This window comes from Chenopodium album, chromosome 21, assembly GCF_948465745.1.
Source record: "Chenopodium album chromosome 21, dcCheAlbu1.1, whole genome shotgun sequence".
NCBI classification, from domain to species: domain Eukaryota; kingdom Viridiplantae; phylum Streptophyta; class Magnoliopsida; order Caryophyllales; family Amaranthaceae; genus Chenopodium; species Chenopodium album.
In genome coordinates this window covers 21,633,811-21,659,899 of record NC_137854.1, presented here as the reverse complement: position 1 = coordinate 21,659,899, position 26,089 = coordinate 21,633,811, and the positions used below count along the sequence as shown (strand labels likewise).

Here is a 26,089-nt window from a genome sequence, read left to right as displayed (position 1 = left end):
TAGCAAATAGATCTTTGCAATATAGTTCTTCAAGTGAAGAGGAATTTGAGGAAGAGATCCAAGGAGGAATGGGAGAGAATCAAAGGGTAGCCTTGAAGGAATTAGGTAATCCTGGTGCATATAGGTTCGAGAGTGGGATTGCTCCGCCTACAACACCGGCAAATGATTTCGAGATAAGACCGGCCATGATTACATTAATATAGAGGAGGCAATTTAGTGGAGCCCGGAGTGAGAGTCCGTTGAATCACCTCAAGGAATTTGAGAAGTATTGCAATACCATCAAGGTTAACGACATTTCTCAAGAGTTCATTCGGCTAAAGTTGTTTCCCTTTTCTCTCATTGGTCGTGCCTTAGAGTGGTTGGATAAAGAGGTTAAGCCTAATTCGCTTAGAACATGGGATGATGTTACTAGAGCTTTCTTGTCTCGCTTTTACCCACAAATGAAGACGGCGGAGGCTAGGGTATTAATTCAAGGATTCAAGCAAAGGCCTAATGAGAATCTCTATGAGGCATGGGAGAGGTAGAAGGAATTCCAAAGAGAATGTCCACATCATGGGATTCCTACTTATCAAGTGATTCAAATTTTCTATGGAGGTTTGAGTGCTCAAGGCAAGTCATTCCTAGATGGAGGAGGCGGTGGTCCTATAATGAATAGGACGGAGGAAGAAGTGGTAGACATAATTAAGGATGTTGTGAGGTACTATAGAGATTGGCAAGAAGGAGAGAGAGAGTCTACAAGCAAGAGTGGCTCAACAATTTATTCGGTGGATCACCTTAATGCAATCAACAACTTGTCCTCCCAAATTTCAAATCTAGGGAAAGAGATGACATCCATCAAAGCGAAGCTTGAGAGTGTGTCCGTGAATTCTTTGAGTCTTCCCTCCCAAACCAAAAGGAGAGGTACAATCTCTAAATCTTCTCCTTCTACATCTAATAACATGCCAAGTGGTTGTGTGTTTTGTGATTTATGTGGTTCTTATGATCATGATTCTTCCATGTGTTCACAAGCTTTTGTTGATGAATGTGATGATGTTGAAAAAAATGAATGTGAACATGTGAACTTTGTGTCTAATGCCAATGGTGGTCAAAGGTTTGAAGGACCTAAGAACTCTGGTAATAGGAATTCTCACCCTCAAGGAGGTGGTTTCGATAATTATAACTGTATAGGGTAGCTCCCGCTGAACTATCGCCCAGCCCCCATGGTGTGCACTCACTGCCAAGTAAACGGCTAAAGAAGGGCTCATCAGCTAAAACTCTCCACGAAGGAAATAGTACGCCAATAAATAGAGGGTAAAGTACAACGGAAAGGAGGTTAGACATTAAAGCTATTGTACTCTGTACATCTTTCTAAGTACACTTTCTCTCTCTAAACACTTTCTGACTTAATCTTCGGAGGGGGGTTCCTCGAGCCACCCCCGAGGGCAGTTTACGTGTGCTGCCTTGTTTAGGTAGTTGACGGGACCCAGCTCACCCAGCAGAACCCTTGGATCCACACCTGGAACAATTGGCGCTAGAAGGAGGGGATAGGATCACTTAACCTAAGGTTCACCAACTGAGCTAGGGACTAGTTAACTTACCACCATGGCCGGAGAAGAAACTGTACAAACACCCACGTCCAAAACTAATAAGACCAACCAGACACCACAAAAAGCACCCCCAGTAACTAATGATCCAAAAGGGTCCACCGGAAACCCCAAATCAACCATCTCACAAAAATCAAACCCTATCGGATCAACGTCAGCTACTGCTAAAGGAGTGGCGAAACCAGTAGATCCGGTAGGATCCAGCTTTATTTTCAAGTACGGAATGCCGTTAACTGATGCAAACAATGAACTTATTATTTCAGCACCTGTAACCTAGAAAATGTAGCCCGTGAATATGCCAGCCATTGTGCAGAACATCTCTAAGTGCAGTAAGGAGCAACTGGCTGCAATGACGGCGGTCCTTACCAAAATGGGTAAGCGAGCCAATCCATCATCGGCAACGGCAGCTGTGCAGCCCACAGCGAAAAAGCCGGAAGCCTCGACTCTCACCCCTGAGCAGAAGGAGCTCATTCAACAGAGGAAAAAGGTATTAGAGTTGGAGGCTCGCTACCTAGACCGAGAATGGAGCGTGGAGGAAATAACCCCCACTCAGATCATCCCGGAGAAGCGGGTCCCTCGCAGCAGGTCACCGGCCGCAGAGCGGGGACCCAGCCCGGAGAGAGACAAGCGAGCACGAATCCAGGTTGTTCTAGATGATTCCCCATTTTGCCGGGAGATTCTAGAGGAACCCATGGAGAAGGTGAAGGTTCCGAGCTGCAGATACCATGGGACTACAACGCCCAAGAGCCACATATCAGCTTTCGAGAATCATATGGTACTCTACACCATGACGGACTCAGTCTGGTGTAAGGCTTTCCCACCAACTCTTGAGGGGCTGGCAGCGGAATGGTATGACGCCATCCAAAAATGTTCTATATACTCGTACAACCAGTTGAAGAGGATGTTCATGGAGCACTTCATAACCCTGGTGGACAGAACTAAGATGACAACCGAGCTGATGTCCTTAGTTTAGGAAAAAGATGAGCCCCTGAGAGATTTTATCACCAGATTCAACAAGGAGGCAACAACCATTCCGAACATGAGCCAGGAGGTAGCACTGTTGGCAATGCATAGTGGTCTACTGCCAGGGTCACCCTTCAGGGTGTATATGGGGCGTAAGAGCCTCAAAACGCTCGCGGAAGCGCTGGGTAAAGCGCACGAGTTCATCAAGGCAGACGAGACTGATAGGGCAATGCTGGGTAGGAAAGCAGCAGGAGACCCAGTCAGACGGGCAGAGGTCACCCGGGCACAGAACATGCCCAGGGTGGACCAGCCAAGCTGAGCTGAGCAAACCCGCAGAGAAGCGGACATGGTCGTAGGACTGAGAAGATCTGATCCGCGGGTAAGGCCAAGGCATGGGAAGTTTGATCAATACAACCCACTGACCCATTCAAGATCTCACATATTCAGCGTGAACAAAGCTGATGATAAGTGGCAGAGGCCCCCAAGGATGATAAACAGAACCCGTGATACCAGTAGGTGGTGTGACTTCCATAGAGACCATGGTCACACCACTGAAGGGTGCACGCACTTGAAGGACAACATAGAAGACTTAATCAGGAGAGGATACTGACCCAATTTAAGCAGCGTGATGACCTTCCCTGAATGAGGGAGGAGGATAGAGCGGGCTAGCTGACCGCAGAGGGCGTCATAGGGGTCTTGCTAGAGACAGGGATAGAGATGGCAAGCCAGAGGGCAGGGTGTATGTGATCAGTGGAGGACCAGTACATAAGGGAACAGTCAACAGAGCACGGACTGACCTAAGGGCAATGATACATCAGATTATTGACAATGACAAGCGTAGATGGCCACCCTTTCCCCCGCAGCCACGAGCCACGTTTGATGAGTATGACCAGAAAAGTATAATTTACCCTCATGACGACCCGCTGGTGGTAACAATGAGAATTGCAAACTGAGAGGTGGATAGAATACTGATAGATGGAGGCAGCTCAGCCAACATCATCTACATCAGTGCGTTCAACGAGTTGAAGTTGGACAGAAAAGATCTAAGGAGAGTAAACTACGAGGTCACCGGGTTTAATGGCTCGGGACTTACCAAGAGGGGATAATCGAGCTCTCAGTCCGGGTAGGAGAGAGGTCAAGAAGGCGTGATGTCCGAGCAGAATTTCTCGTGATAAACTCTCCTTCACCCTACAATGTAATAATGGGAAGACCGCTCATCCACAAGATAGGCGGGGTGGTATCCACTTACCACCTGGCGATGGCTTACACAACTAATGAGGGGCGTTCAGCAAAGCTCAGGGGGAGTCAGAAGACAGCCCAATAATGTTACATTACTGCCTTGAAGCAGCTTGCCAAAACCAAACAGCAGTCAGGTTCTGAGAGAAGACTTCCTAAGCAGCCTAAGAGGAAGTCAAGGAAGAGAAAGCGTGAAGAGTATCACAGGGAGAAGGATAAACAAAAGTTGGCAATGGAAAACTTCGAGCCTACAAAAGAAGAAGTGGCCAGACTACTTCCCAACGGGGAGCATGTCACGATCGAGCTCACAGAAGGTGACCCCTCGAGAACAGTGAAGATCGGGAAAGACATTGACCCAGGAGTGGGGGTCCACCTCATAGAGCTGCTAAGAAAGAATAAAGACATTTTTGAATTCTCTGCAGATGCCAGGAATTGATCCAGCGGTCATGGTGCATAGGCTGAATGTAAAGGAGGATATTAGGCCAGTCAGGCAGAAAAAGCGAAGCTTCTCCATGGAGAAAAATCAGGCAATCTAGGAATTGGTGGAAAAGCTCTTGGAAGCAGGATTTATCGAACCCTATGACTATCCAGAATGGTTAGCCAACGTAGTCATGGTGAAGAAGGCAAATGGTCAGTGGAGAATGTGTGTCAATTTCACAGATCTTAACAAGGCTTGCCCGAAGGACTGCTACCCACTACCACGAATAGATTCACTGGTAGACTCAACGAGCGGGCATGCCCTACTAAGCTTTATGGACGCCTTCTCCGGGTACCACCAGATCAGCCTGCATGAGCCAGACAGGCAGAAAACTGCATTCATCACTGAAGGGGGAGTGTACAATTACATAGCTATGCCTTTCGGGCTGAAGAATGCAGGGGCAACTTTTCACAAGGAAATGGATAGAGTGTCCCTTCATCAGAAAGGACGAAATGTAGAAGTATACGTGGACGACTCAATTGTCAAGAGCGTCATGCAGGCTGGACACATCATGGATTTAGAGGAAACATTCGCTACCCTGAACAAGTATAAGATCAAGGTCAACTCGAAGAAATGTGTCTTTGGAGTGAGCTTAGGAAAATTCTTGGGTTTTCTGATCAGCGAGAGAGGAATAGATGCCAACCCGGAGAAGGTCGAAGCAGTTCTCAATCTGCCTGAGCCTAAGAGTATTAAGGATGTCATGCGGTTGACAGGCAGAATGGCCGCACTGACCAGGTTCATTAGTAAGTCAGCAGATAAAGCTCTACCATTCTATCAGCTATTGAAACGAAACAGGGAATTCAAGTGGGGAGCCAAAGAGAAAAAAAGCCTTTGAGGGCATCAAGGAGCATCTGACTAAGCTCCCGACAATGATCAGCCCGTAGCTGAGAGAAAGGCTGCAGTTATACATCTCAGCATCAATACAAACAATCGCAGCTGTTCTGCTGGTAGAAAGACAGAAACAGCAAAGGCCAATATATTTCGTGAGTCACGTGCTGACCAACGTAGAGCAGAGATACCCCCTGGTAGAAAAGCTAGCCTTTGCATTGGTCACGACGGCAAGAAAGCTAAAACCATACTTCGATGCACATATAATAGAGGTCCTCACAAACCACCCGCTGGAAAAAGCATTACAATAGATGGATGCATCAGGCAGACTCTTGAAGTGAGAAGTTGAACTTTCTGAGTATGAATTCGAGGTCAATCCTAAAGCAGCCATCAAGGCACAAGCTCTAGCAGACTTCATAGTGGAAGCCTCTTATGAGAAGAAAGAAGACGACATTGGAGTCAGGAAGGTGGAAGTGGATGGGTCCTCAGCCCAAACGGGGAGTGGAGCAGGAGTCATAATGACGTCTCCAGAAGGAAACGTATTTGAGTATGCCATCAAGTTCAAATTCAAAGCATCTAACAATGAAGTAGAGTACGAGGCGACGCTAGCAGGCTTGCGCATGAGCCTCGCAGCCGGAGCTCGCAAAGTACGCCTGCAGACTGATTCTCAGCTCGTTGCCAGCCAGCTGCAGGGGGCATTCGAGATAAGGGAAGCCACTATGATGAAATATGTAGCCAAAGTGAAAGAACTAGCAGCCCAGCTAGTCCATTTCCAGATAGACTTAGTTCCCCGAGCAGGAAACTCTCAGTCTGATGCCTTATCTAAGTTGGCCAGCTCCACCTTGCAAAGCCTCACAAGAACAGTGATGGTCGAAGTGTTAGAAGAAAGTAGCATTGCCGAAAAGGAGCAGGTAAACTGCATCGGGAGTCGGAGAGCCTGGTTCTCTGACATTTTGGCATACAAGCTTCATGGCTCGCTGCCCGATGACGAAGTACAGGCTAAAAAGGTGAAGAAATATGCAAATTGGTATGTGGTGATGAATGGTGAACTCAACAAGAAAGGCTTTTCAAAGCCATTGTTGCGGTGCATCCCAGAATGGGAGCAAGAGGGTATCATGGAAGAAGCCCACTCTGGGATATGTGCCAATCACATTGGCGGGAAAGCATTGGGAGTGGAGGTCCGTAGAAAAGGGGCATATTGGCCAACTCTCACACAAGACACACTAGCGTATGTTAAAAAATGCGACAAGTGTTAGAAATATTCACCGGTCATAAATCAGCCAGCAAACGATCAAACCCCGATCCTCAGCCCGATCCCGTTCGTTCAGTGGGGAATGGACATATTAGGACCCTTCACCACTGGATTGGCGGGCAGGAAGTATATCTTATTGTGGCAGTTGATTACTTTACGAAGTGGATAGAAGCTGAGCCCACTAAATACAAAAAGGCAACCCAGGTTAGAACATTTATATGGAATAGCATCATCACCAAATTCGGGGTGCCACAGTGCATAGTCTTCGATCATGGGTTCCAGTTCGACTGCGACACCATAAAGGATTACTTGGGAGATGTGGACACCAAATATGCAAGTGCCTTAGTCTGCCACCCACAGACCAATGGCCAAGCAGAAGCAGCAAACAAGCTGATCCTGACAGCCCTACAGAGGAAGTTGGAAGAATACAAAGGTCTGTGGGCAGATTTAGTCCTAGAAGTCTTGTGGGCGAATAGGACTACAGAGAAGGAGGCAACTGGTAAAAGCTCTTTCACCTTAGCCTACGGGGTCGATGCAGTTATCCCTGTGGAAGTACAAATCCCCAGCCTGAGGATACAGCACTATGAGCAGCAGGGAAATGAAAAGCGCATGCTGGAAGAGCTAGATTTCCTGCCAGAAGTAAGACTAAAAGCGGCTCTTAAGCTGGCAGCCCAGAAGAGCAGGATCTCAAAAGCTTTCAACTGCAGGGTAAAGCACAGGGAGTTCCTGCCTGGAGACCTAGTCCTCAGGAGAACAGCAGCAGTTTGAAGAGGAAATCAGCATGGAAAGCTGTCCGCAAACTGGGAAGGCCCTTTCATCATCCATGAGCAAGTTGGCCCCGAAGCGTTCCTCCTTGCAGATCAAGAAGGTCAGGTCTTAAGAAACAGTTTCAATGCTGATGTGTTAAAGAAATACTTTGTTTAATTAGCCCGAAATATAGCTGCTTTAAGCTTGATGCACTTTACTCAGTCCATGTCATGTTAATTAAGGCATTTAAGCCATTTCTATTCAATGAAATACAAGCCTCTGCGTGAGGAGTATGTTGCATAAATATGTTTAAATATAGTATGCCCAAGCATCATATACTAACATGCAAAAATCAAACAAGAATAATATGAAAGTGTTAGAGGCAAGAAGCACCGTAGAACAAAATAACAACACAGGGACATCCCTCCTTAAAACCTCACCTCACCTGCGAAAAGCAAAACAGGGCACTTCCTCGGGGACGCCTGAGGGGGAGCCTGACACGTTCAGCTTGAGCAGGGGAGAGGGAAGGAAAAGAAGAGATGAGCTACATAGGCAACACTAAGGTCCTCTTAGTCCCGTTTAGCACATCTCTTCGAGGGGGAGTGAGTAGGGGAGAGCAGCCAAGCTATGAGCCCTTACAAAAGAAGTAAGCAGGCAGCGTAAATAAGCTTATTGACATAAATAAGTCTCAGCACGAATAAGCTGATCGACATAAATAAGTCTCAGCACGAATAAGCTGATTGACATAAATAAGTCTCAGCACGAATAAGCTGATTGACATAAATAAGTCTCAGCACGAACAAGCTGATTGACACAAATAAGTCTCAGCATAAACAAGCCGAACGACATAGATAAGTCTCAACAAAACGAGTTGGTGACACGGGCAAAAAAGATAAAAAAGTTGATTGACGCAAACAAGTCTCAGCAAGGGTAAATCAAACAGCGCTAAACTAAGTACACCAGACAGCACGCACACGAAACCTTTGGCCAAAGCCAAATGAAGTATGCAGTGCACAAATACTTGAAGCAGGAAGAAAAAGAAAGATAAAATATAACAAAACCCCTGCTGAAATGCAGCAGAACGCAAAAGGAGCAGGAAAGCGCTAAACAACCAAATCGACAGGATAGGGAGGCCCAACCTACGAGGCCTCGCCAAATGTAGATACTGCAGTGCTGAAAGATCTGTATATTGCTAAGAAACTCTTAGTTCCAGGCAAATGTTCAAACAATGAAATAAACAGCAGGCAAAGTAGTAGAAGAAGATCATAAAGAGCATACATTGTAAAGCTAAACCCCTGCCCACCAAGGCAGAGTAAACATTCAGCAGGTCAGTTACAGAACAGATAAAGTTGAGCCCTCGTCCACTAGAACAAGGAAACACTCAGCAAGTAAAGTTAGGAGAACACAAATTCAAGTTAAGCTGGGCAGACCCAGCAACAAAAGACAAAGTATTCTGAAAATACACAGAGAAATATAATCTTTGGCAGCTATACACCCCAAAGATAGTAACAAAAACTACCAATCCGGGTGAGGGAAAATCAGAAGAACCACTGGATTAGGAGGGTGACAGCCGCCATAACCTTTATTGATCATCGGTTAGAGACTCCACTCCAATAGCTGCAGCAACGTCAGGACAGAGAGGCACCTCTAAGTTTATCACAGCCTAATTGGGAATCTTACAGCCCGCAGCGTGAGGGTGATCAGCAGGGAGATCGAACAAACCAGCTTCACCTGCAGCTTCAACCTTAGCCCAGAAGGCGTTAAAGCGAGCCTACTACTCTTCACCCTCACCATACAAACTACTGACACATCGAGCCGCGGCTTCCCACCCTCCATCATGGCGATCAGTAAGGAGTTTGGCAAAAGCAGGAGACAGCGCAAAAGACTTGAGTGCTTCCCTCCTAGCAGCCTCCAGCGCAGTAGCGTGCGCAGCCTGCAAGTCCGCCACCTCCGCCTCTAACGTCTTCACTCTGGCCTGAGAAGTCCCCAACTGCTCTTGGCAGTCCTTCAGCTTGGTCTGAGTGAGCTGAAATTCTCCCAATTGGAGCTACAAGGCATCCGCCTTCTCTCTCAATGGAGTCACCTCATTAGCCATAGCATCCTTCTTAGCCTGAGCCTCCAGAGTCTTCTGGGAAAGGGTTATGCCCTGGTTCTGGTACTCCTTCTCCACTAACAGCAAAGCATTTGACAAATCCCCTACAAACATAAGAAGCTGCAATAAAGGCAAAAAAGAAGAGTTAGCCAAAGTAAGAGCTAACAGATGAAGTTAACAACGAAAAATAAAATGTGATAACTAGTAAGGCAAGACAACAGCTGCAACATAAGCAAAGAAAAGCTGAAACAAGAAAAAGAGAAACAAAAAGCAGAGACTAACCTTCGGCAAGGCATGACAGGCAGTGGCCACTGGAAGGCTGACTGAGCTGCGCGTAGAATCCGCAGGAAGACGAACCCCCTGGGTCAGACGGTATCCCAGAGTACCACCCTTTTGAGGGTCGTCTACATATAAAGACTCGTCAGCCCTAACATTCATCAAAGGCCGAAAGGGAGCGTTCTCAACTCTAGAAGGGCAGAGTATAGGGTGCAAATGGATGTCAATGGGAACCTCAGCAAACTCAATAGCCCCAGTTGGGCGGAAAGTCCTTCCAGCAGAAAGAGAGGACGTAGAAAGAGGGTTGTCAAAGGCATCACCCAGGAACTAGTGAACACAACGTTTAAGCTCACTGGAATTCTGAGTATCTCCCCCACCAATGTTCCTACCTGGGTGCCCAGTGTTGGCAGATGTGGAAGCAAAAGGGTCTGGGCCAAGAGAGGTGCGAGCCTTCTTCGCCTCAAGCTCATCCCTGGCAGGGGCAGAAGACATAGGATCGTCCTCTAGGTCAATCACTGGACGATCCTGCTGGAGAGAGCTTGCAGAGCGAGAAAGCCCACCCCGGGTGGCGCTTCGGAGCCGCCCCCTTAGCCCGTAGGGACACGGCGGGATATTTGGAAGCTCCATGGCAGATTCATCAGGGTGCTGAAAATCAGTAACTGCAACAGAAGGGATTACAGCATCCTTCACAGCAGCAGTATCAACAGTAGAAGTGGAGTAGAGCAGAACATGCTTAGAAGAGGACACGGGTTTTTCACTCGCAACAGTGGTCTAAATCCCGTCATAGGGAAATTGAAGAACACTGTCAGCAAAATCATCGGCAGTAGCCTTTGGTTCTTCAGAAGCTTGTTCACGTTGCCTTTTGGCAGCAGAAGTCTGAGGTGCCACCCGGCCGGAAGCCACGACAGACTGCTTCTCAGGGGAAGCAGTAGGCGCCACTAACGCCTCAGACTCTGAAGCCACCTTTCGAGGAGCAGGGCGAGTATCGCGCCTACTCCCAACAGTAGAAGACGAGGGCTTTGGCTCAGCGCGGCTGGACCCAGCACGCTCACCAGTGGCCACAGTACCAACAACAGCCCGCAACTCAGTGGGAGCCAAACACGCCTCACCCTTCAGGGAGCCCGCATACACCTTCAGCGTATCAAAGAGCTGAGGAGGGTACTCAGGGGTGGCAGTCAAGGGGTCCTTCCAATTATCAGCCAGCCGAGCATGCTTTTGTCTAACTTGTCATAACATGAAAACACAAAATGACAAAAGTCAAGAATAAAAAAAAAAGGAAAGAAGGAAAACAAGAGAAAGACAAAAGATAGAAAGGGCTTACCAGACTCATGTGTACGGCACAAACGCATGGCAGAAAGCTGCTCATTGCCCACAATGTAAATGGAGTTAGGCAGCCAGACCTTGGGGAAGTTGGAGTCACCTGTCCCCGCACCCTGTAGAGCCTCAAATGCCTCCGTCTCACGAGCAGGTTCAGAAGGGGAAACTGTGACCAGCCATGTTGGTGCGAATCTCTCTGAAGATGCGAGGAGCAGCAAAGTTGGAAGGCACCTTCACCCAGAAAAACTTGCTAGTCCAGTCCCTGAAACGCCCAAGTTTTGGGTAGGACAAGACTCTACTCTCTTTGGGAACAACATAATACCACCCTGACTCAGTCCCAGAGGCTGACCTCTTTAGACTCATGAGAGACTTGAACAAATGTAGAGACTCGGCGTACCTCCGAAACCTTAGAAACCACAGCAAACAAATCAGAGTGTGAAGGGAGGCAGGATGAATCAGAGATATACAGATGTTAAAAGCACGAAACAACTTCTCTAAAGTAGGGTCTAAAGGGAACCTCAAACCCAAGTCAAGCTGTGAAGCAAAGACAGCAATATGACCTGCAGGAGGGGCTGATAACTTGGCACCATTAGCAGGCAGAACCAGCTCGTAGCCCTCCCCAAAACCGTAAAATTTCTGCCCAACAGTAGCCAGATCCAGCCTCTCAGCGTCCTTACGCCAACTGGAATCTAGCACGCAGCTCTTAGGCCCATATCACTTGTCGTTAAGGAAGAACTTAATTTTGCCCTCCTCTACGGGCTCAACAACGTAAGTAGGCTGGCAGTCGAAGTATGAGCGATCACCAGGAGATTCAGCCATCCTACTTGATTGAACTGCTGGGGAGGGAGAAGGTGTTGGAGTCCTAGTATTCCCACCACGCACTACATAATGATCAAACCGATGCAAGTCAGCCATGTCATCAAGCCAAGCAAAACTGTTTAAGGGCTGAACATGGGGAATGGAGCTAACAAGGGATACATCAGGGGGATTGGCCTTAACTGCATCAACCAACATTTGATGGCGCATTGCGCGCATCCTCAAACGGATAAGATGGGATAAAGGAACCCTGTCCCGCGTAAGCACTCGCTCACAGTAAGGATCAAAGAAATCAGGACGGGGTCTACGCCGAAAAGGGCGAAATGCACTACCCTCAGCGGGACGACTACTACCTGACCCAGACGCAGCAGCGGGGGTCACATCAGTACCCATCCCGCTCGCAGCGGGGGAAGGATCAGAAGGAAAAACAGTTTGTAAAGGGGTAGGAGAAAAAGAAGAAGTGTGCGTAGGGTGCTCACCTGAGAGAAAAGATCGGGAAGAGGAGGAATCCGACCCCGTAGCCGTTTCAGGCTCACTCATATTCTGACTATCAGAGGCGTTAGACATTATGGAATCTACAAAGGAATGTAAGCCCGCAAGGGAAGAAAAAGCAATGGGGCACGAGAAAATCAACGAATCAGTTTAGAGGCAATGAAGGAATAAGTAGGAAAAAGCCAAGAATGCAAATACAACAACAAAAGAGAAAAAATGGGAACAGCCACAATTGGAAAAAATCAAAAGGCAAGATCTTGCGAAGAATAAGCAAAAAGAAGCAAAATTGGGTAAATACAAACAACAAAAGGTACAAAGTAAGTACCTTTAGTGAAAAAAGTTGCAGAAGCAACAGAGTACAACAACAATGGCGGAGACAAAGGCCCAAGCAAGATGAAAATTCAAGTCTGCAATTAAGAAGAACAAAGAAGGAAGAAGTCAGTAAAAGAGAATGAATTAAAGGAGAAAAAACAAATAAAGCAAAATTAAAGCAAAAACAAAGATGAAAAAGCAGCAACTTACCACAACAATGAAGGATCGAGGACGCTTGACAGAGGAAGAGCAAAGAGCAAAAATTTTGAAATGACGAGATAATGAAGAGGGGAGATGAAAAATTGGAGGCATAAAAAGAAATAAGTTAAAAAGGGGGGACAGTGAAATTAATACGGAGTAAATGGGCAGTTAGACTAAAGGCAAAGCCAAACCGCCATGTCACTTCAGTAAAATCAAACTGACAGCCCGGGTTGCCAACACGTGTCCCACTCATGCAAATGTGATTCCCGCCCAAAAAAAAATCCTTAAATTCATTTGAGAAGAGAGCACTTCAGTGGGAGTGATCGAAAATCCTCTCTGCAAGCTCGTCATTTCTCAGACTTCAGCGGGAGTGATCGAAAATTCTCTCTGCAAGCTCATCATTTCTCAAACTTTAGCGGGAGTGATCGAAATCCTCTCTGGGAGTTCGTCACTTCTCAAGTCTAGAGCAAATGTCACCAAACAAGCGATAGGGCAGCAGGCTCATCAACAGCATTACCTGACCTCCTAAGCCTCCAGGGCGCCCCAACACCCTAGAGGCTTGAGGGGCTAGGAGTGTGCAGGTTATTTCAGTCAGACGACCCGTTGAGTTAAGGCCACACGCTCAGAAGAGCTGGCATGAAAAGAACCTCACGCCATCTCTTGAGGGGCTAGTTGTAGGGGATAGCTTCTGCTGAGCTATTCCTTCCAGCTGGGCTCAGTTGAAGAGGAACGTTCTTACAGGCAAAGAGTCGGCATGAGTGACCTCATACCACCTCTTGAGGGGCTAGTTGTATAGGGTAGCTCCCGCTGAACTATCGCCCAGCCCCCAGGGTGCGCACTCACTGCCGAGTAAACGGCTAAAGAAGGACTCATTAGCCCGGCAGAGCCGGCCCGCATGGCTGACCAGGCTGAAACTCTCCACGAAGGAAATAGTACGCCTATAAATAGAGGGTAAAGTACAACGGAAAGGAGGTTAGACATTAAAGCTATTGTACTCTGTACATCTTTCTAAGTACACTTTATCTCTCTAAACACTTTATGACTTAATCTTCGGAGGGGGGTTCCTCGAGCCACCCCCGAGGGCGGTTTACATGTGCTGCCTTATGTAGGTAGTTGTCGGGACCCAGCTCACCCAGCAGAACCCTTGGATCCACACCTGGAACAATAATAATGGAGAATATAAGAACCAAGGAAACCAAGGTTTCCAAGATAACTATAACCACCAAGGCTATAGTAATCAAAACACAAGCCATGGGTATGGCAATCAAAACCAATCTCAAGGTTTTGGTAACCATTACCATAACAATGGAAATAGTCAAGGAAGAGGAAGTTGGAACAACAACCAAAATAGGGGAAATTTTCAAAATAACATTCAAAGGGGACTCCCTCACGATTTTGCTCCAAAGTCCCAATCCAATGGTGAAAGTTCTTATTCCCAACCATCATCTTTTAAAACAAACATGGAAGAATTGATTGATAATCAAACTAAGATCATTAACACCTATATGGCGGTTAGTGATAAGAAGTTCAATGAGATGATGACTCACAATAAGATGCTTGAGACCTAAATAACCCAATTAGCAAATACTCTAGTTGAACCTAATTTCCAAGGTGTTGAACCGAAAAAACCCGTGTATTCCATTACCACTAGTTGTGGGAGTGTCTTTAGCGAGGGAGTTTCTTGTTCTATAGAGGAAGAAGAGGAGAGGTGTGCTTTGGAGAATGAAGTTGAGAGGGTTGTGTCCAAGGACGTCTATTGTGAGGAGGAGCAAATGAAAAAGAAAGTTTGTGAGGAGTTGTGTGAGGAGGAGAGATTTTCCGATCTACCTTACCCTCAAAAGTTCTTGAGGTATAAAATGGATGAGCAATTTGGGAAGTTCCTTGAAATTCTTAAAGAAGTTCATGTTTCCACACCTTTTACTGAGTCAATTCCCCAAATGCCTAGGTACTCCAAGTTTTTTAAGGAAATTCTAGAAGGGAAGGAAGATTGTAATGAGGTCAATTCGGTGGAAGGAGGGAAATGTTTTAGTGCTCTTATCCATGGTGAATTACCGAAGAAAATGGAGGATCCGGGGAATTTTTCTATCCCTTGCAAGATTAAGAAAATGATGTTTGAAAATGCTCTTTGTGATTTAGGAGCTAGTGTAAGTATCATGCCTTATTCGGTTATCAAAAGACTTGATTTAGTTGAGCTTCTACCATCCAATATAACCCTTCAATTGGCCGATCGATCTATCAAGATTCCTAAGGGAAGAGTTGAGGATGTCCCACTTAAGATTGGGGAGTTTGTTTTTCCCGTAGATTTTGTGGTGTAAGAAATTGAGGAAGATGAACACATTCCTATCATCTTAGGGAGACCTTTCTTAGCCACCTCGGGAGCTTTGATAGATGTGAAAGGAGGCCGCATTACTTTGAGATGTGGTAAGCAAGAGGAGAGTTTTAATTTGAAACCAATGCACGAATCTTTGTCTTTTGTGCAAGAAATGATGTGTGCTAGGTCTTCTCGTTCTATTGATAATGTATGTATGATTGACTCTTCTACTAACGATGCTCTTGAGAATTTTGATGATGTTCTTGCAAGTTTTGATAGCATGAAGGTTAGTGAAGAGAAAATGATGATTCCCAAGCTCATGAACGAGGAAATTGAGATTCCAAGTTGGTTTGAGCTTATTCCTCAAGATGAAGGGGAGGTTTCTATGATTGTGAATATTGAAGTTCCATCTACATTGAACAACAAGCCAAAGAAGAAGGCTCGTGATTCAAAGAAGTTGCGAAAAAGGAAGAAGTTGAGAAAAAAAAAATGTGATTTTGAGAAGTGTTTCATGGAAGTTTCATCAAGCAACGAAGGAAGGTTGCTTAAGAATGAATAGGATTTTGCTCTTTCTACTACCTTGAAAAAGGTGGTGTTCTTTGACCCTCCATGACTTGGAGGAAGGGTCGAGCTTAGGACCTCAAGCAAGCGCTTCCCGAGAGGCAACCCGGAGTTTCTAACCTTTGTTTTTTATTTTTGAATTTTTCTTATTTTTACCCTCTTTTATTTCCTTTTCTTTTCTTTCACTTTTCTACTTGTTTGGATTTGTAGGATAAACTTTTCGGGATTGGATTTCTTCAAGTAAGGATGATGAATGGAAGGTGTTTGCGGCATTTGTCAAGATTATGTTCGATTCTAATCGAAATTTGAGGTAAAAGGGTAAGAATCTTAGTGAGGTAAGTTAGGAAATTCATGCTTTGAAAGTTAAAGGAAGTTGATTCCTAGTGAGTTCTTGTGGTGGGTTCATGAATCTCAAACTTTGAGCTCACTAAAAATGTATTTTCCTACTGCCTATGTTGGTGTTTATCACCATCATGATTCATGTACGCACCCAAGAACGCATCAAGCATCAAAGAAAGAAAAAAAAGGAGAAGAAGAGGAGTTGAGCTGTGCGGGCGCACAAGAAGGATGTGTGGCCGTACACCTGACTGGTGCGGGCGCACAGTATTTGTGTGCGGCCGCACCACCTTAGTCGGCCATCTCCTTATCTTCTTGTTCCTCCCTTCTTCTTTCATTTCCCTCATTTCCTATCTCTTTCCTACGTTCCTCATCAACCCCAAACCCTCCTTGTGCGCACCCTACCTTCTCCATTCACCATCAATTCTTCATCAAATCTTCAAAAAATTCACTCCAAATTCATTAAAACTTACTCAAATTCCATTCTACTCATCAAAAATCACACAAATTCACCCAAACAAACACCTAATCTCTCCCCTCCATAGTTGGGTACATTTTGGGGCTTTTGTGTGTGATCAAAATTAGAGGCTCAAACTTGTTTAAATTTGCTTCTTGTATGGTATAATCATCTTCTCTAACTTCAATTTGCTTAATTATATCATATAAATGCATGTTTGGAATTTTTGTATGAGCATGAATAGTGATAGTATGGTTTTTGTGAATTTTGATGCTTATTATTGATTTTGGATGAAATTTTGTGATGTTTGTTGATTGATTTTGTATAACAATTCTTTGTTTGTTGATTTTGTAGCCTTTGTCATCATTTTTGGTTCAAACTTGTTGAGATTGAAATTTGGAATTTTGGTAGTAAGGTGCCCTTATTGATTTTTGGTTGATTGCTTGTGTTTTGGATTGTTGGTGAAGGTTTTTCTTGGTTGATTGGTGAATTTGGTTGAATTGGATTGAAGTTGTATATTGAAGGAAGTGTTGGTTCTTGATTTGGTTTTTCTTGGAGTGTTGGTGTTGAATTTGGATTGATTGATTTTGGTGAACAAACTAGCCTCAAAAATGTCAAACCTCATCAAAAAGTTTACCAAAAAGAGAAAAACCAATGTCTCCATTGAAGAACCGAGACCTAGCACATCATCTTCACCTTCTCAAAAACGACCTCCAACACCACTTCCAAAACAAAAAAACCTTGACCTCGAACAAAAGATCCTCTACCAAAAACTCAAAGATGAGAGAACCCTCAAACCAACCCACCACTATCTCCAATGAGACATGAGAAGTTTGGGGATAGATGAGGACGTTAGAGAGTTGCTCCTCAACTTGAGAATGGGTTCCTTCATCAATGATTCCTTCCGCACCTACAAGGAGCCAACCTTGGAATTTTTGGCTACCTTGGATCTTTGTGTCCATGGGAGGGCAATATAGGGTGAGGTTTCAAATCTTCAACGAGTTCTTCGATCACTCCTTGGAGGAATTTAATGCGGCATTGGATTTTGATCCTCATGGTGATATATATGATCTAGAGCCGTACATCATCCCGGAGTACGATCCACATTCTTGGTGGGATGATATTTCGGGGGGTAATGAATTTGTTACAAGCGCCGCCAAGATTTCAATGGTGTACCAACCTTATCTACGGGTAGTGCACCGTCTTTTGGGTATGTTGTATTTCCCAAGCAAGAGTTGGGGAAAATGAGCAAGTTGGAGCTCAAGATTCTATGGTTGGCCACCCGTCCCGAGTATCGAGGCCGTTTGAACTTGGGTTATGTGTTTGCCACCTATTGCCTTCATTTGAGAGGCCAGAGCACAGGGGATATACCATGTGGGGGCATGGTTACTAATCTCTTGACTCGCCTTCGCCTTGATCATTACTTGCCATATTGCAAGGAAGTTGGAGATGACACTACTATTTTCCTTGATTTGAAGCAATTGGGTCAAGTTCAATTCATCTCTAAGCACACACTATGAGGATGGCAAGTATGATTTGTTGAGAGATAATGAGCATTGGTGCTACTTGCCCAACCCCGGGTTGACCTCCTTGCACCGGATCAACACCGAGAACGTGTGGCACGTTCCCAAATCCTATAGGCGCCCCAATTATGACTCCGAGGATGATGAGGAGGATGATGATGAAGAAGAAGAACAACAAAATCAACAACAACAACGACAACAACGTCAATAACAACAAATTCCGCAACAACAAGTTCCACAACAACAACAAGGGCAACATTCTTATGATAGTGCCGACTTGAAGGAACTTAGTGAGCAAATCAGCAGCTTGCAAATCCGCTTGGAGGGCATGTACGATCAAGATTTCGAGGCCATCTATAACCAAATCAGAGGTATCTCGGAGATGTAACAAGGTATGTTCATACAGCAACAACAACTTTATGATGCGAAAGTTGAACGCGGGAACATTGTTCCCCCGGTCAAATATCCTTATTTTCCGCCCCAGCAAGGTCCTATACCTTCATATGGGCATCCGTATTGGCAGGGACCTTCCGTCCCCGATACCGAGCGTCGCTTCTATTCGGATGAGCATGGTAATTACGATTACAAGGCTCCCGGTGGATGTGACTATAGGGGTGATCCCAACTGCGCCTATGTGCACGAAAACCACCCCTACGAGCTAGCTTTGCCCGATAACTTCACCCTCTTGCTCCTTGGCAACAAGATAACTTTAAGGGGCATTATGGGTGGCCCGATGGTTTCACCGGAGGTTGGGAGCCTTATCCTCCCCCAACCTTCGATGACCCCGTGGGCAACATTGACCCCAATGGGGCCGGGCCTAGTGGTAGTGGTGGTGATGGTAGTAGTCATTAGTTCCCTAGCTTTTTGTGCTTTTTACCTCCATCCCTTATGTTTTTGGTGCTTGCTTTATATTGTTGTGATGTTGAGATGTATCTTTATTTAGCTTGGGGGAACTAATTCTTGACTCGGTAGCCAATACTTGTTGTATGCATACTTTGTTTGCTTGTTTGATTTTTATGCTCTTCTTGTTTAGTTTGCTTCATTTTCTTGATCTCTATGCTACTCCTCTTGATGCATGATTGTTTGCCCGATATGCTTGGTTTCATGTTGTTGTTGTGATGATTCGACTATGATGTTGTTGTTGTGTTTGCTCCCTTGTTTCCAAATCCCTTTGATCCAAATCCCAAAAATCCAAATCTTGTAGTTTAGTTTAGTTTTCTAGTTTGATAGTTGTTTTCTTGTTTTCTTAGATTTTCTTTCTTTTCTTTCTTCACTACTAGAAAACAGGTCATTTCCGACGGAAAAATTCCGTCGGAAAAACCCTGAAATCCGTCGGAAAACACGTTTCCGACGGAAATTCGGTCGGAACTGGTTGTCGGAAAAGGCTTTATAGGAAAAAGCACCTTTTCCGTCGGAAATTCCGTCGGAAACACTTTTCCGACGGAATTTTCCGTCGAAGGAGGTAATTCCGGTGCCGGAAAATGCTTTTAGAAAAACAAAAAAAAAACGCACACCGCCACCCCGTACCACCGCCGCAAGCCGTCACCCCACACCACCTACCCCTACCTCACACAACCAGCCGAACCACCACAGCCGCCTAACTAACCAGATCTACCACCCCACCACCCACATAAATCACCACCGCCACCACCGAAAATCATTACAACCTAGAAATTAACAAAAAAAATAAATAAAAAAAATTAAAATCCCAACCCAAGCCCCCAAACACGATCTCCAACAGCCACCACCCACCACCACCATAAATTGTAAAAAAAAAAATCCGATAAAACAAAAAATAACATCAAATTAACCAACCAGATCTAAACTATCCCCAACCAGACCTACCCACCCAAACCCGAACCAGACCCACCCACCCTTACCCGAACCAGACCCACCCACCAACCCATCCAACTCAACCTCTACCACTAAGACAAACCCAGATCTACAAGGCTAATACTACCAACACCCATTCAAAAACCACCACCACCGCCAAAAACCAGAATCACAACAAAAACAAAAAAAAAACAAAAAAAAAACAAAACCTAAAACAAGAAAACATACCTTAACAACCAAAGCTCCGAATCCACCCGAATTTGGTTTAATATGTATGAAATAGAAAGAGAACCATTGGCGACCGTGAGAACCCTTGTCTTGAGAAAATTTCAGTTCGAATTGAGAAAGAGAATGAGGAAAGAAGAGGAATCGAAAATAGAAAAGTTAAGGGGAGAGAGGAGATCGTGAGATCAGATAAAGTGGAGGGAGAAGGGGGCCGAGGGGGGAGGAAGAAGGAGGAGTTGAGAGAGAAAGAGAAGACTGTACAAGGGAAGATCGAGAAATTGAAGAGGAAGATAGGAGAGAGAAGGGGAAGAGAGGAGAGAGAAGAGGAAGCAAGAAACTGAAATAAGGGGAAGAGAGGAGGAGTTGTGGCTCAATGAAATAAAAGAGAGGGTTGGAATGTTAGGGTTTCGGTGTAATTAAAAAAAGAAAAAAAAATCCGACGGAATATTCCGTCGGAAAGTTTAATTTCCGACGGAATTTTCCGTCGAAAAGCCCATATATTCCGACGGATTTATATTCCGTCGGAAATTTCCGACGGATTTTTCCAACGGATTTTTTTTCCGTCGTAAATTCCTATTTTTGCGACGAATTTACGTGTTTGTCGGAACCAGTCCGTCGGAAATAGGACTATTTCTAGTAGTGCTTATACTCTTTGATAGTTTAGTTCTTGTTTTGCTTGGTTGTTTATAGTTTTTGCTTGGTTAGTCTCCTTTTATTTAGTATTTTCTTTTCTTTGTTTTGAAGTTATTAACCTTTTTCTTTGTTTATAGCTTCTTTTATTTTTCCTTTTCACACTTGGCTTCTTGAAGATGCATTTGGTCTTGGAATGCAACTAAGGTGGTTTCTTTTTGCCCTCGTTTATTTTGTTAAGCATGGATAGCCCGGTGAGACCTTTCTTATATTTCTCTTTATTTTTCTTTGGTTGCATAGACTGGGATTAGTTTAGGGGAAGTTGAATGGTTCGAGGATGAATGCTTGTTAACACGTAATGTGTTTGGGATCGATGACGATGATGTCATTCGATCACTTGTTTGTTGATTGGGATTTATATGTGTTTAACTTGCTGTCTAGTCCATTTCACCATTTTTCTCCTATTTTCCTTTATCTATGTTTCCTTTTCTTTTCTTTTCTTTTCTTTTATTTTTCTTTTCCTTTATTTTCATTTATTTTCTTTCTTGTTTGTGGTATGTTTTTTAGGCTTATTTTTCATTTTTACTTCTTTATGAATTGGACTTATTGGACTTTGTCTTTTGCATGATTTTCTTCCTAGGTAGTAAAGGTATGCACGGTTTGAGACTATGTTCGGTTGACTCTAGGATAGGTGTATGTTAGGGTAGTTGGTTTGAACTAGAAGGATCATGAAGCCGGATTCTACTTGTTTGTGGCATGCTTGGTAGTTGCTCCCTATAGTCAATTTGATACCACTAATGAGTTTTTGCTACATCCATGTGAGGTTCATTGTTTTTCAAGCCTTCAACCTAGTTTGTATGAGCGGTGTGGATCCTTGACTATGCAAACCTAATCTATAAAGCTTGATGTATGATTCTTAAACCCGAGACCGAGCTATCTAGGAAGGACAAAGGCACATTTTTCGGGGTGTATTTTTCATTTTTAGGATAGTTTGTGTTATCTTTATTTTTGGGTTTACATTTTCCCTCTTGCAACCATTTGAGCCTTATACCTTCTTTTCAAGCCACATCTTTAGTTCATTGGCCTCTTGTTTCATTTTCTTTCTATTCTTGGTTTTTGTAAAGCAAATTGATCATGTATATGTTGGAGTTTGTGGTGGATAAGTTGGAAATTTGGTTTTTATGAGTGCAAGCTTGTGAATAAGTCTTCTTTGTGAATAATGGCAAGTGTTTGAGTAAAAGCCGTCCTTAATCATAAAAGGCATGGACTAATAAATTGCATTATAGAAAAAGCCGTCTGAATTTAGCAAAAGGCAAGGACATTGCAAGTTCAAGTAAAAAAGAAAAAAAAAATTTGAAAAAGTGAAAATTCAAAAATATTTTGATGTATTCTTTTCTCCTTCTAAGCATTGAGGACGATGCTTCATTTAAGCTTGGGGGAGAAGCGTTTACACTTTTTGTATATATCTCTTGTGAGTATAGCTTCAAGTAAGCTTGGGGGTGTTGTTTTTGTTTGGTAATTTCTTGGTTGTGTTGTTGAGGATTGATCACCCTTTTGCTTCACTTTTTAGGAAAATCACGAAATTTTAAATTTTAGCCTACCTTCACCCTCTATGCCTTACGTTACAACCTTGGGGAAAGACCTTTCGACCTAGAAAGTTGAGTCACTATTCGAGGGAGGGAATCATGGGTCATTGCCTAAGGAAAGGGGATGCATAGTCAAGATTGTCGAGTAGCCTAAATAAAATTTATTTTTCCGGTTCCTTCGAGGAATCATTGGGTAGAATTTTATATTCTTTGGCATGTTAATCATGATACTTATCATTGTTTTCCTTCTTTCTAATCATGTTTGAAACCCCCTAATCCCTAGCGTTGTTATACCTTGATTTAGTCACCCTTTTACTTGTTTATTTATAGTTCTAGTGTCTACATTTCAAATTCCAACAAAATATACCCCTTTCTTACTCTTGCATGGTGATTTTGATATTAAATGAGAAAGCTTCCTCAGTGGATCGACCCTTGCTTGCCACTAACTAGTTTAATGTGAGGTCTAGGTTTTATAAATAGTTAATTTGATTAGGGTTAATAGTTTAACGACCTATCCTAGCCCCATCAAATTTTGGCGCCGTTGCCGGGGAAGCGGCTTGTTTAGTGTCTATTTTTGCTTTTGTTAGAGTTATTTTAATTGCTTTCTTTTTTGTTTTGTTTTGTTTTATCATACTTGTCATTGCTAATTGTTTGCTTAGCTTTGGTGAATTCTTAGAAGATCTCAAGGACCACCCACACATCATATCGACCAACAAATCAACCGAACTTTAAGACAAATCCGTAGACTTTTTCAAGAAGAAGGAAGAGGACTTAATGCTATAATTGATAGTGGGAGTGATTCTTACTCTTCTAGTTCGCAAAGTGAATCAATGGCGGGACAAGAGGATGATGTTTTATTCCGTGAGTTCGGAAATCCGGAGGATTATGAGCTCACGGGAGGGATTTTGTTACCCGTAACGGAGACTAACTTCACAATTCATCCCCAATATACAAGAATGGTTCAATCGGAGCAATTTTAGGGTTCTACAAGTGAAGACCCCATAGAGCACCTTGATAGATTCCTCGAGCTATGTGCCATGATTCAAACCAACCAAGTTTCTCAAGAATACATCCGGATGCATCTATTTCGACAATCTCTTTCGGGTAGAGCAAAGAAGTGGTTGAAGCAAGTGAAGCCTAACTTACTCACATCTTGGAGGGAGGTAGTTAAGGCATTCTTGAAGAGGTTCATTTCCGAGGAAAAGACCACTGAGATGAGAAGGAAGATTGAATCATTTGAACAAGAAGCGGATGAGAGCCTTAATGAAGTTTGGGAGAGGTTCAAAGAGTTGGTACAAGCGTGTCCTCACCATGAATACAATCAAAGTTTGCTCATGAGGTTTTTCTACGATGGATTGGAGCCCATGTGTAGAGCTAACATGGATGCGGGGGCGGGTGGACAATTGATCAAGATTCCCCAAAATCAAGTGGAAGCAACAATCGAGGAGGTAGCAAAAAATTACTCTTGGGGAGGTAGAAGAAGGAGTGCACCGAAGAAAGGTGGGATGTATGAATTGGAGAAGGTCGATCAATTGCACCATCAAATTGAGCAACTCACAAAAGGGCTCTCAAAGTTGAACACAAGTGTAAATGCAAGCTCAAGTGGTGGAGCAAGCTCTTCTCAAGTCAACTCTTTCTCTTGTCAAAATTGTGGAGGAACCAACCATGATACATCTTATTGTGGAGGTTTGAGCCCCGAGCATGTAGCGGCATACAACACAAGGCAAGATGGTTTTAGAGGAGGCGGTGGTGGAGTAGCTTGGAGACAACCACCACCCGGGTTTGCATCTCAACCTCAACAGTGGGGCCAACAAGCTCAACCCTCTTACAATTCCAACCCCCAATACCAAAATCCACCTCCAACTCAAAACCAAAACCCAAGAGGAAGCTACCTAAGGAACAACCAATACAACAACCAAAACCAATACAATAACCAACACCAATACAACAATCAAACCCAAGTGCCCCAAAGAAATCAAGAAGAAGCACTTCAAGCGGAGCCAACACCCACACAACTCCTTCAAGCTATGCATTCACAAATGCAAACTTTTGGGCAACAAATGCAAGAAATAAGAGCTCACAACAAGATGGTTGATTCACAACTAGCTCAATTGGCCATTAACTCTACCTGGACAACTACAACCTAACCCTTCTCATAACCAAAAACCTGATACATGCAAGGCAATCACTTTGAGTTCGGGAACTTCCTATGATGGTCCAAATGAGGGGGATAGTGAGGGAAAGAAGGGAGGAGAAGAGTGAAAGGAATGGTGTCCTTCGAACAAGTGTATTATTCTGATAGCGGGTTCAGAATTATTAGAAAGCTAATATATTCAGCAAGGTCAAGTGATCGGAATGCCTGGGTGGAGGCCGCTTCCGATCAGTAATATTAATATAATTAATATTACAGCTTAATCTTGACTGAACCCTTCGGGTCACACCCAAGCAAAATATACGAACCGACTCGACGAATTAATTCGGAAGAAATTAATTCGTCGCCCGAGTGTTAAATATTTAGACGTCGGTAATTCGAGCTTAGAGCGTCGAAACCGAGCGTCGAAAGTCGAGTCAAAAAATAGTGAAAGACGAGACGAGAAATAGTAATAAATCAACAAAAGACCAAAATACCCCTAGCATCGGAATTCCCTAGCAAACCGAGTGCTAAGGGCGTATGGCCTAGCATGGTGGCTAGCATGCGCACCAAGCCGAGCCTAGGCTGGCTAGTGCGTGCTAGCGCACCCATGCTAGCATCGCAAGGCTAGGCGCTGCCTAGTGTGTGCTAGCATGCTAGGCACAGCCTTGTGCGCGCAATGGCTAGCAAGCCATGCTGCAACAAGCTGCAGCAGCTAGCAGCACTGGCCAAGGCACAAGGCCAGCAGCAGCCCGCACAAGCATGCTGGGCTTGCTGGCCAGCAGCGCCTGGCAGCCCGCATGCGAGTGCTGGGCTTGCTGGGCATGGCTGCCACGGACACAGCACATGGCAGCCCACCTTGGCTGCCTTAGTGCCCAAGGGTGGGTGCCATGTGGCTTGTGGTCCTTGAGTGTGTGTGGAGTGAGGTGGTCGGTTATGAAAGAGGGAGTGGGGAGCAAGTTTGGTCCCCCCCTTCTCCAAGTGGTCCTCACCTAACCACTCACATGAGCTTGCCACTTGTTGATTTATTACTAGCTTGATTATTAATTTTATTTTACCAAACCAACAGCGGTATCGGAGCCCCGCTTGTTTATTTTTATAATCTTGTTTTTTAAGGTTTATTTTGGCTTATTTTTCTGGTTTAAGTTACTAATTAGATTAGTAGCTCGGTTTTATTTATTTTAATCCCGTTTTTAATGTCGAGTTTGGCCTAGAACCCAGATTTTCGCCAAAGACTAGTGAATTTTTGGTGGAAAACGTGTTCTGGAAAGATTTTTACCCCAGAGGACTGTGATTTTTGCCAAATTCTGACCAGAAATGCCTTTTTTGAGGGGTTTTTCATTTTTGACGAAAAAATTTTAATTCTTTTCTAACCTTGAAATTAATGGCATAACTTGTTGATTATATGGTTGATTATTTGCATTATTTTCTGCATTTTTATGTCCCCTTAAAGCACACTTACTTAGTAGTATTTGATGCTTAAAGGTTGATTTATTTTCACATAATTGCAAACTAATTGCTTTTTAATGTGAAAATTTTAATTTTGAGGCTTCCTAAGTGTTAAAGATTCAATCTTTATTTGTGATAAGTGATTGAAACTTTAAAACCACTAAATTCCATATTATTTTATGTTAAACTTTGTTGTTTTAATCATTTTGAGTTGATTGGAAACATAAAGTTTCAATTTTTGTGATAGAAATTTGGTTATCTTCATGTTGGAAGATATAATTTTTAAGGATTCACAAAATTTAGATGTTGGAATTTTCATTTGAACATTAAAGTTCATATTTTTCCAACTTTCCCTTACTTTGTCAAATTCTCAAGTTTAATTTAAATTGATTAAATTGAAAGTGAGAAATTGCCTTAATTTAATTTTGCACCAAGCTAAACCAATTTAATTAAG

The 26,089-nt window shown here is 43.9% G+C and overlaps 1 protein-coding gene and 2 non-coding genes across 3 annotated transcripts; 1 reads left to right on the top strand and 2 right to left on the bottom strand.

Annotated features, from left to right (window-relative positions):
* Positions 1 to 453: 453 nt before the first annotated feature.
* LOC145603272 (small nucleolar RNA R71) lies at positions 454 to 559 on the bottom strand. The gene has a single exon (XR_014104790.1). It is a non-coding gene; the product is annotated as a small nucleolar RNA R71 (small nucleolar RNA).
* Positions 560 to 4,393: 3,834 nt separating this feature from the next.
* Positions 4,394 to 7,108, top strand: LOC145600555 (uncharacterized). Its single transcript, XM_081656439.1, has 4 exons — positions 4,394 to 4,995; positions 5,197 to 5,360; positions 5,476 to 6,266; positions 6,596 to 7,108. Exons 1-4 carry the CDS (start codon positions 4,394 to 4,396, stop codon positions 7,106 to 7,108), a joined length of 2,070 nt encoding a protein of 689 aa, XP_081512565.1.
* A 16,159-nt stretch (positions 7,109 to 23,267) lies between these two features.
* Positions 23,268 to 23,372, bottom strand: LOC145603259 (small nucleolar RNA R71). The gene has a single exon (XR_014104779.1). It is a non-coding gene; the product is annotated as a small nucleolar RNA R71 (small nucleolar RNA).
* Positions 23,373 to 26,089: the final 2,717 nt, after the last annotated feature.

What these genes read in the sequence shown, in the direction of transcription:
- LOC145600555 (XM_081656439.1), top strand. Translation starts at nt 4,394, where the DNA reads ATGGTGAAGAAGGCAAATGGTCAGTGGAGAATGTGTGTCAATTTCACA. An exon ending in AGAATGGCCGCACTGACCAG is followed by an intron (nt 4,996 to 5,196) that starts GTTCATTAGTAA and finishes AAACAATCGCAG; the next exon opens with CTGTTCTGCTGGTAGAAAGA. An exon ending in TCGATGCACATATAATAGAG is followed by an intron (nt 5,361 to 5,475) that starts GTCCTCACAAAC and finishes ATCCTAAAGCAG; the next exon opens with CCATCAAGGCACAAGCTCTA.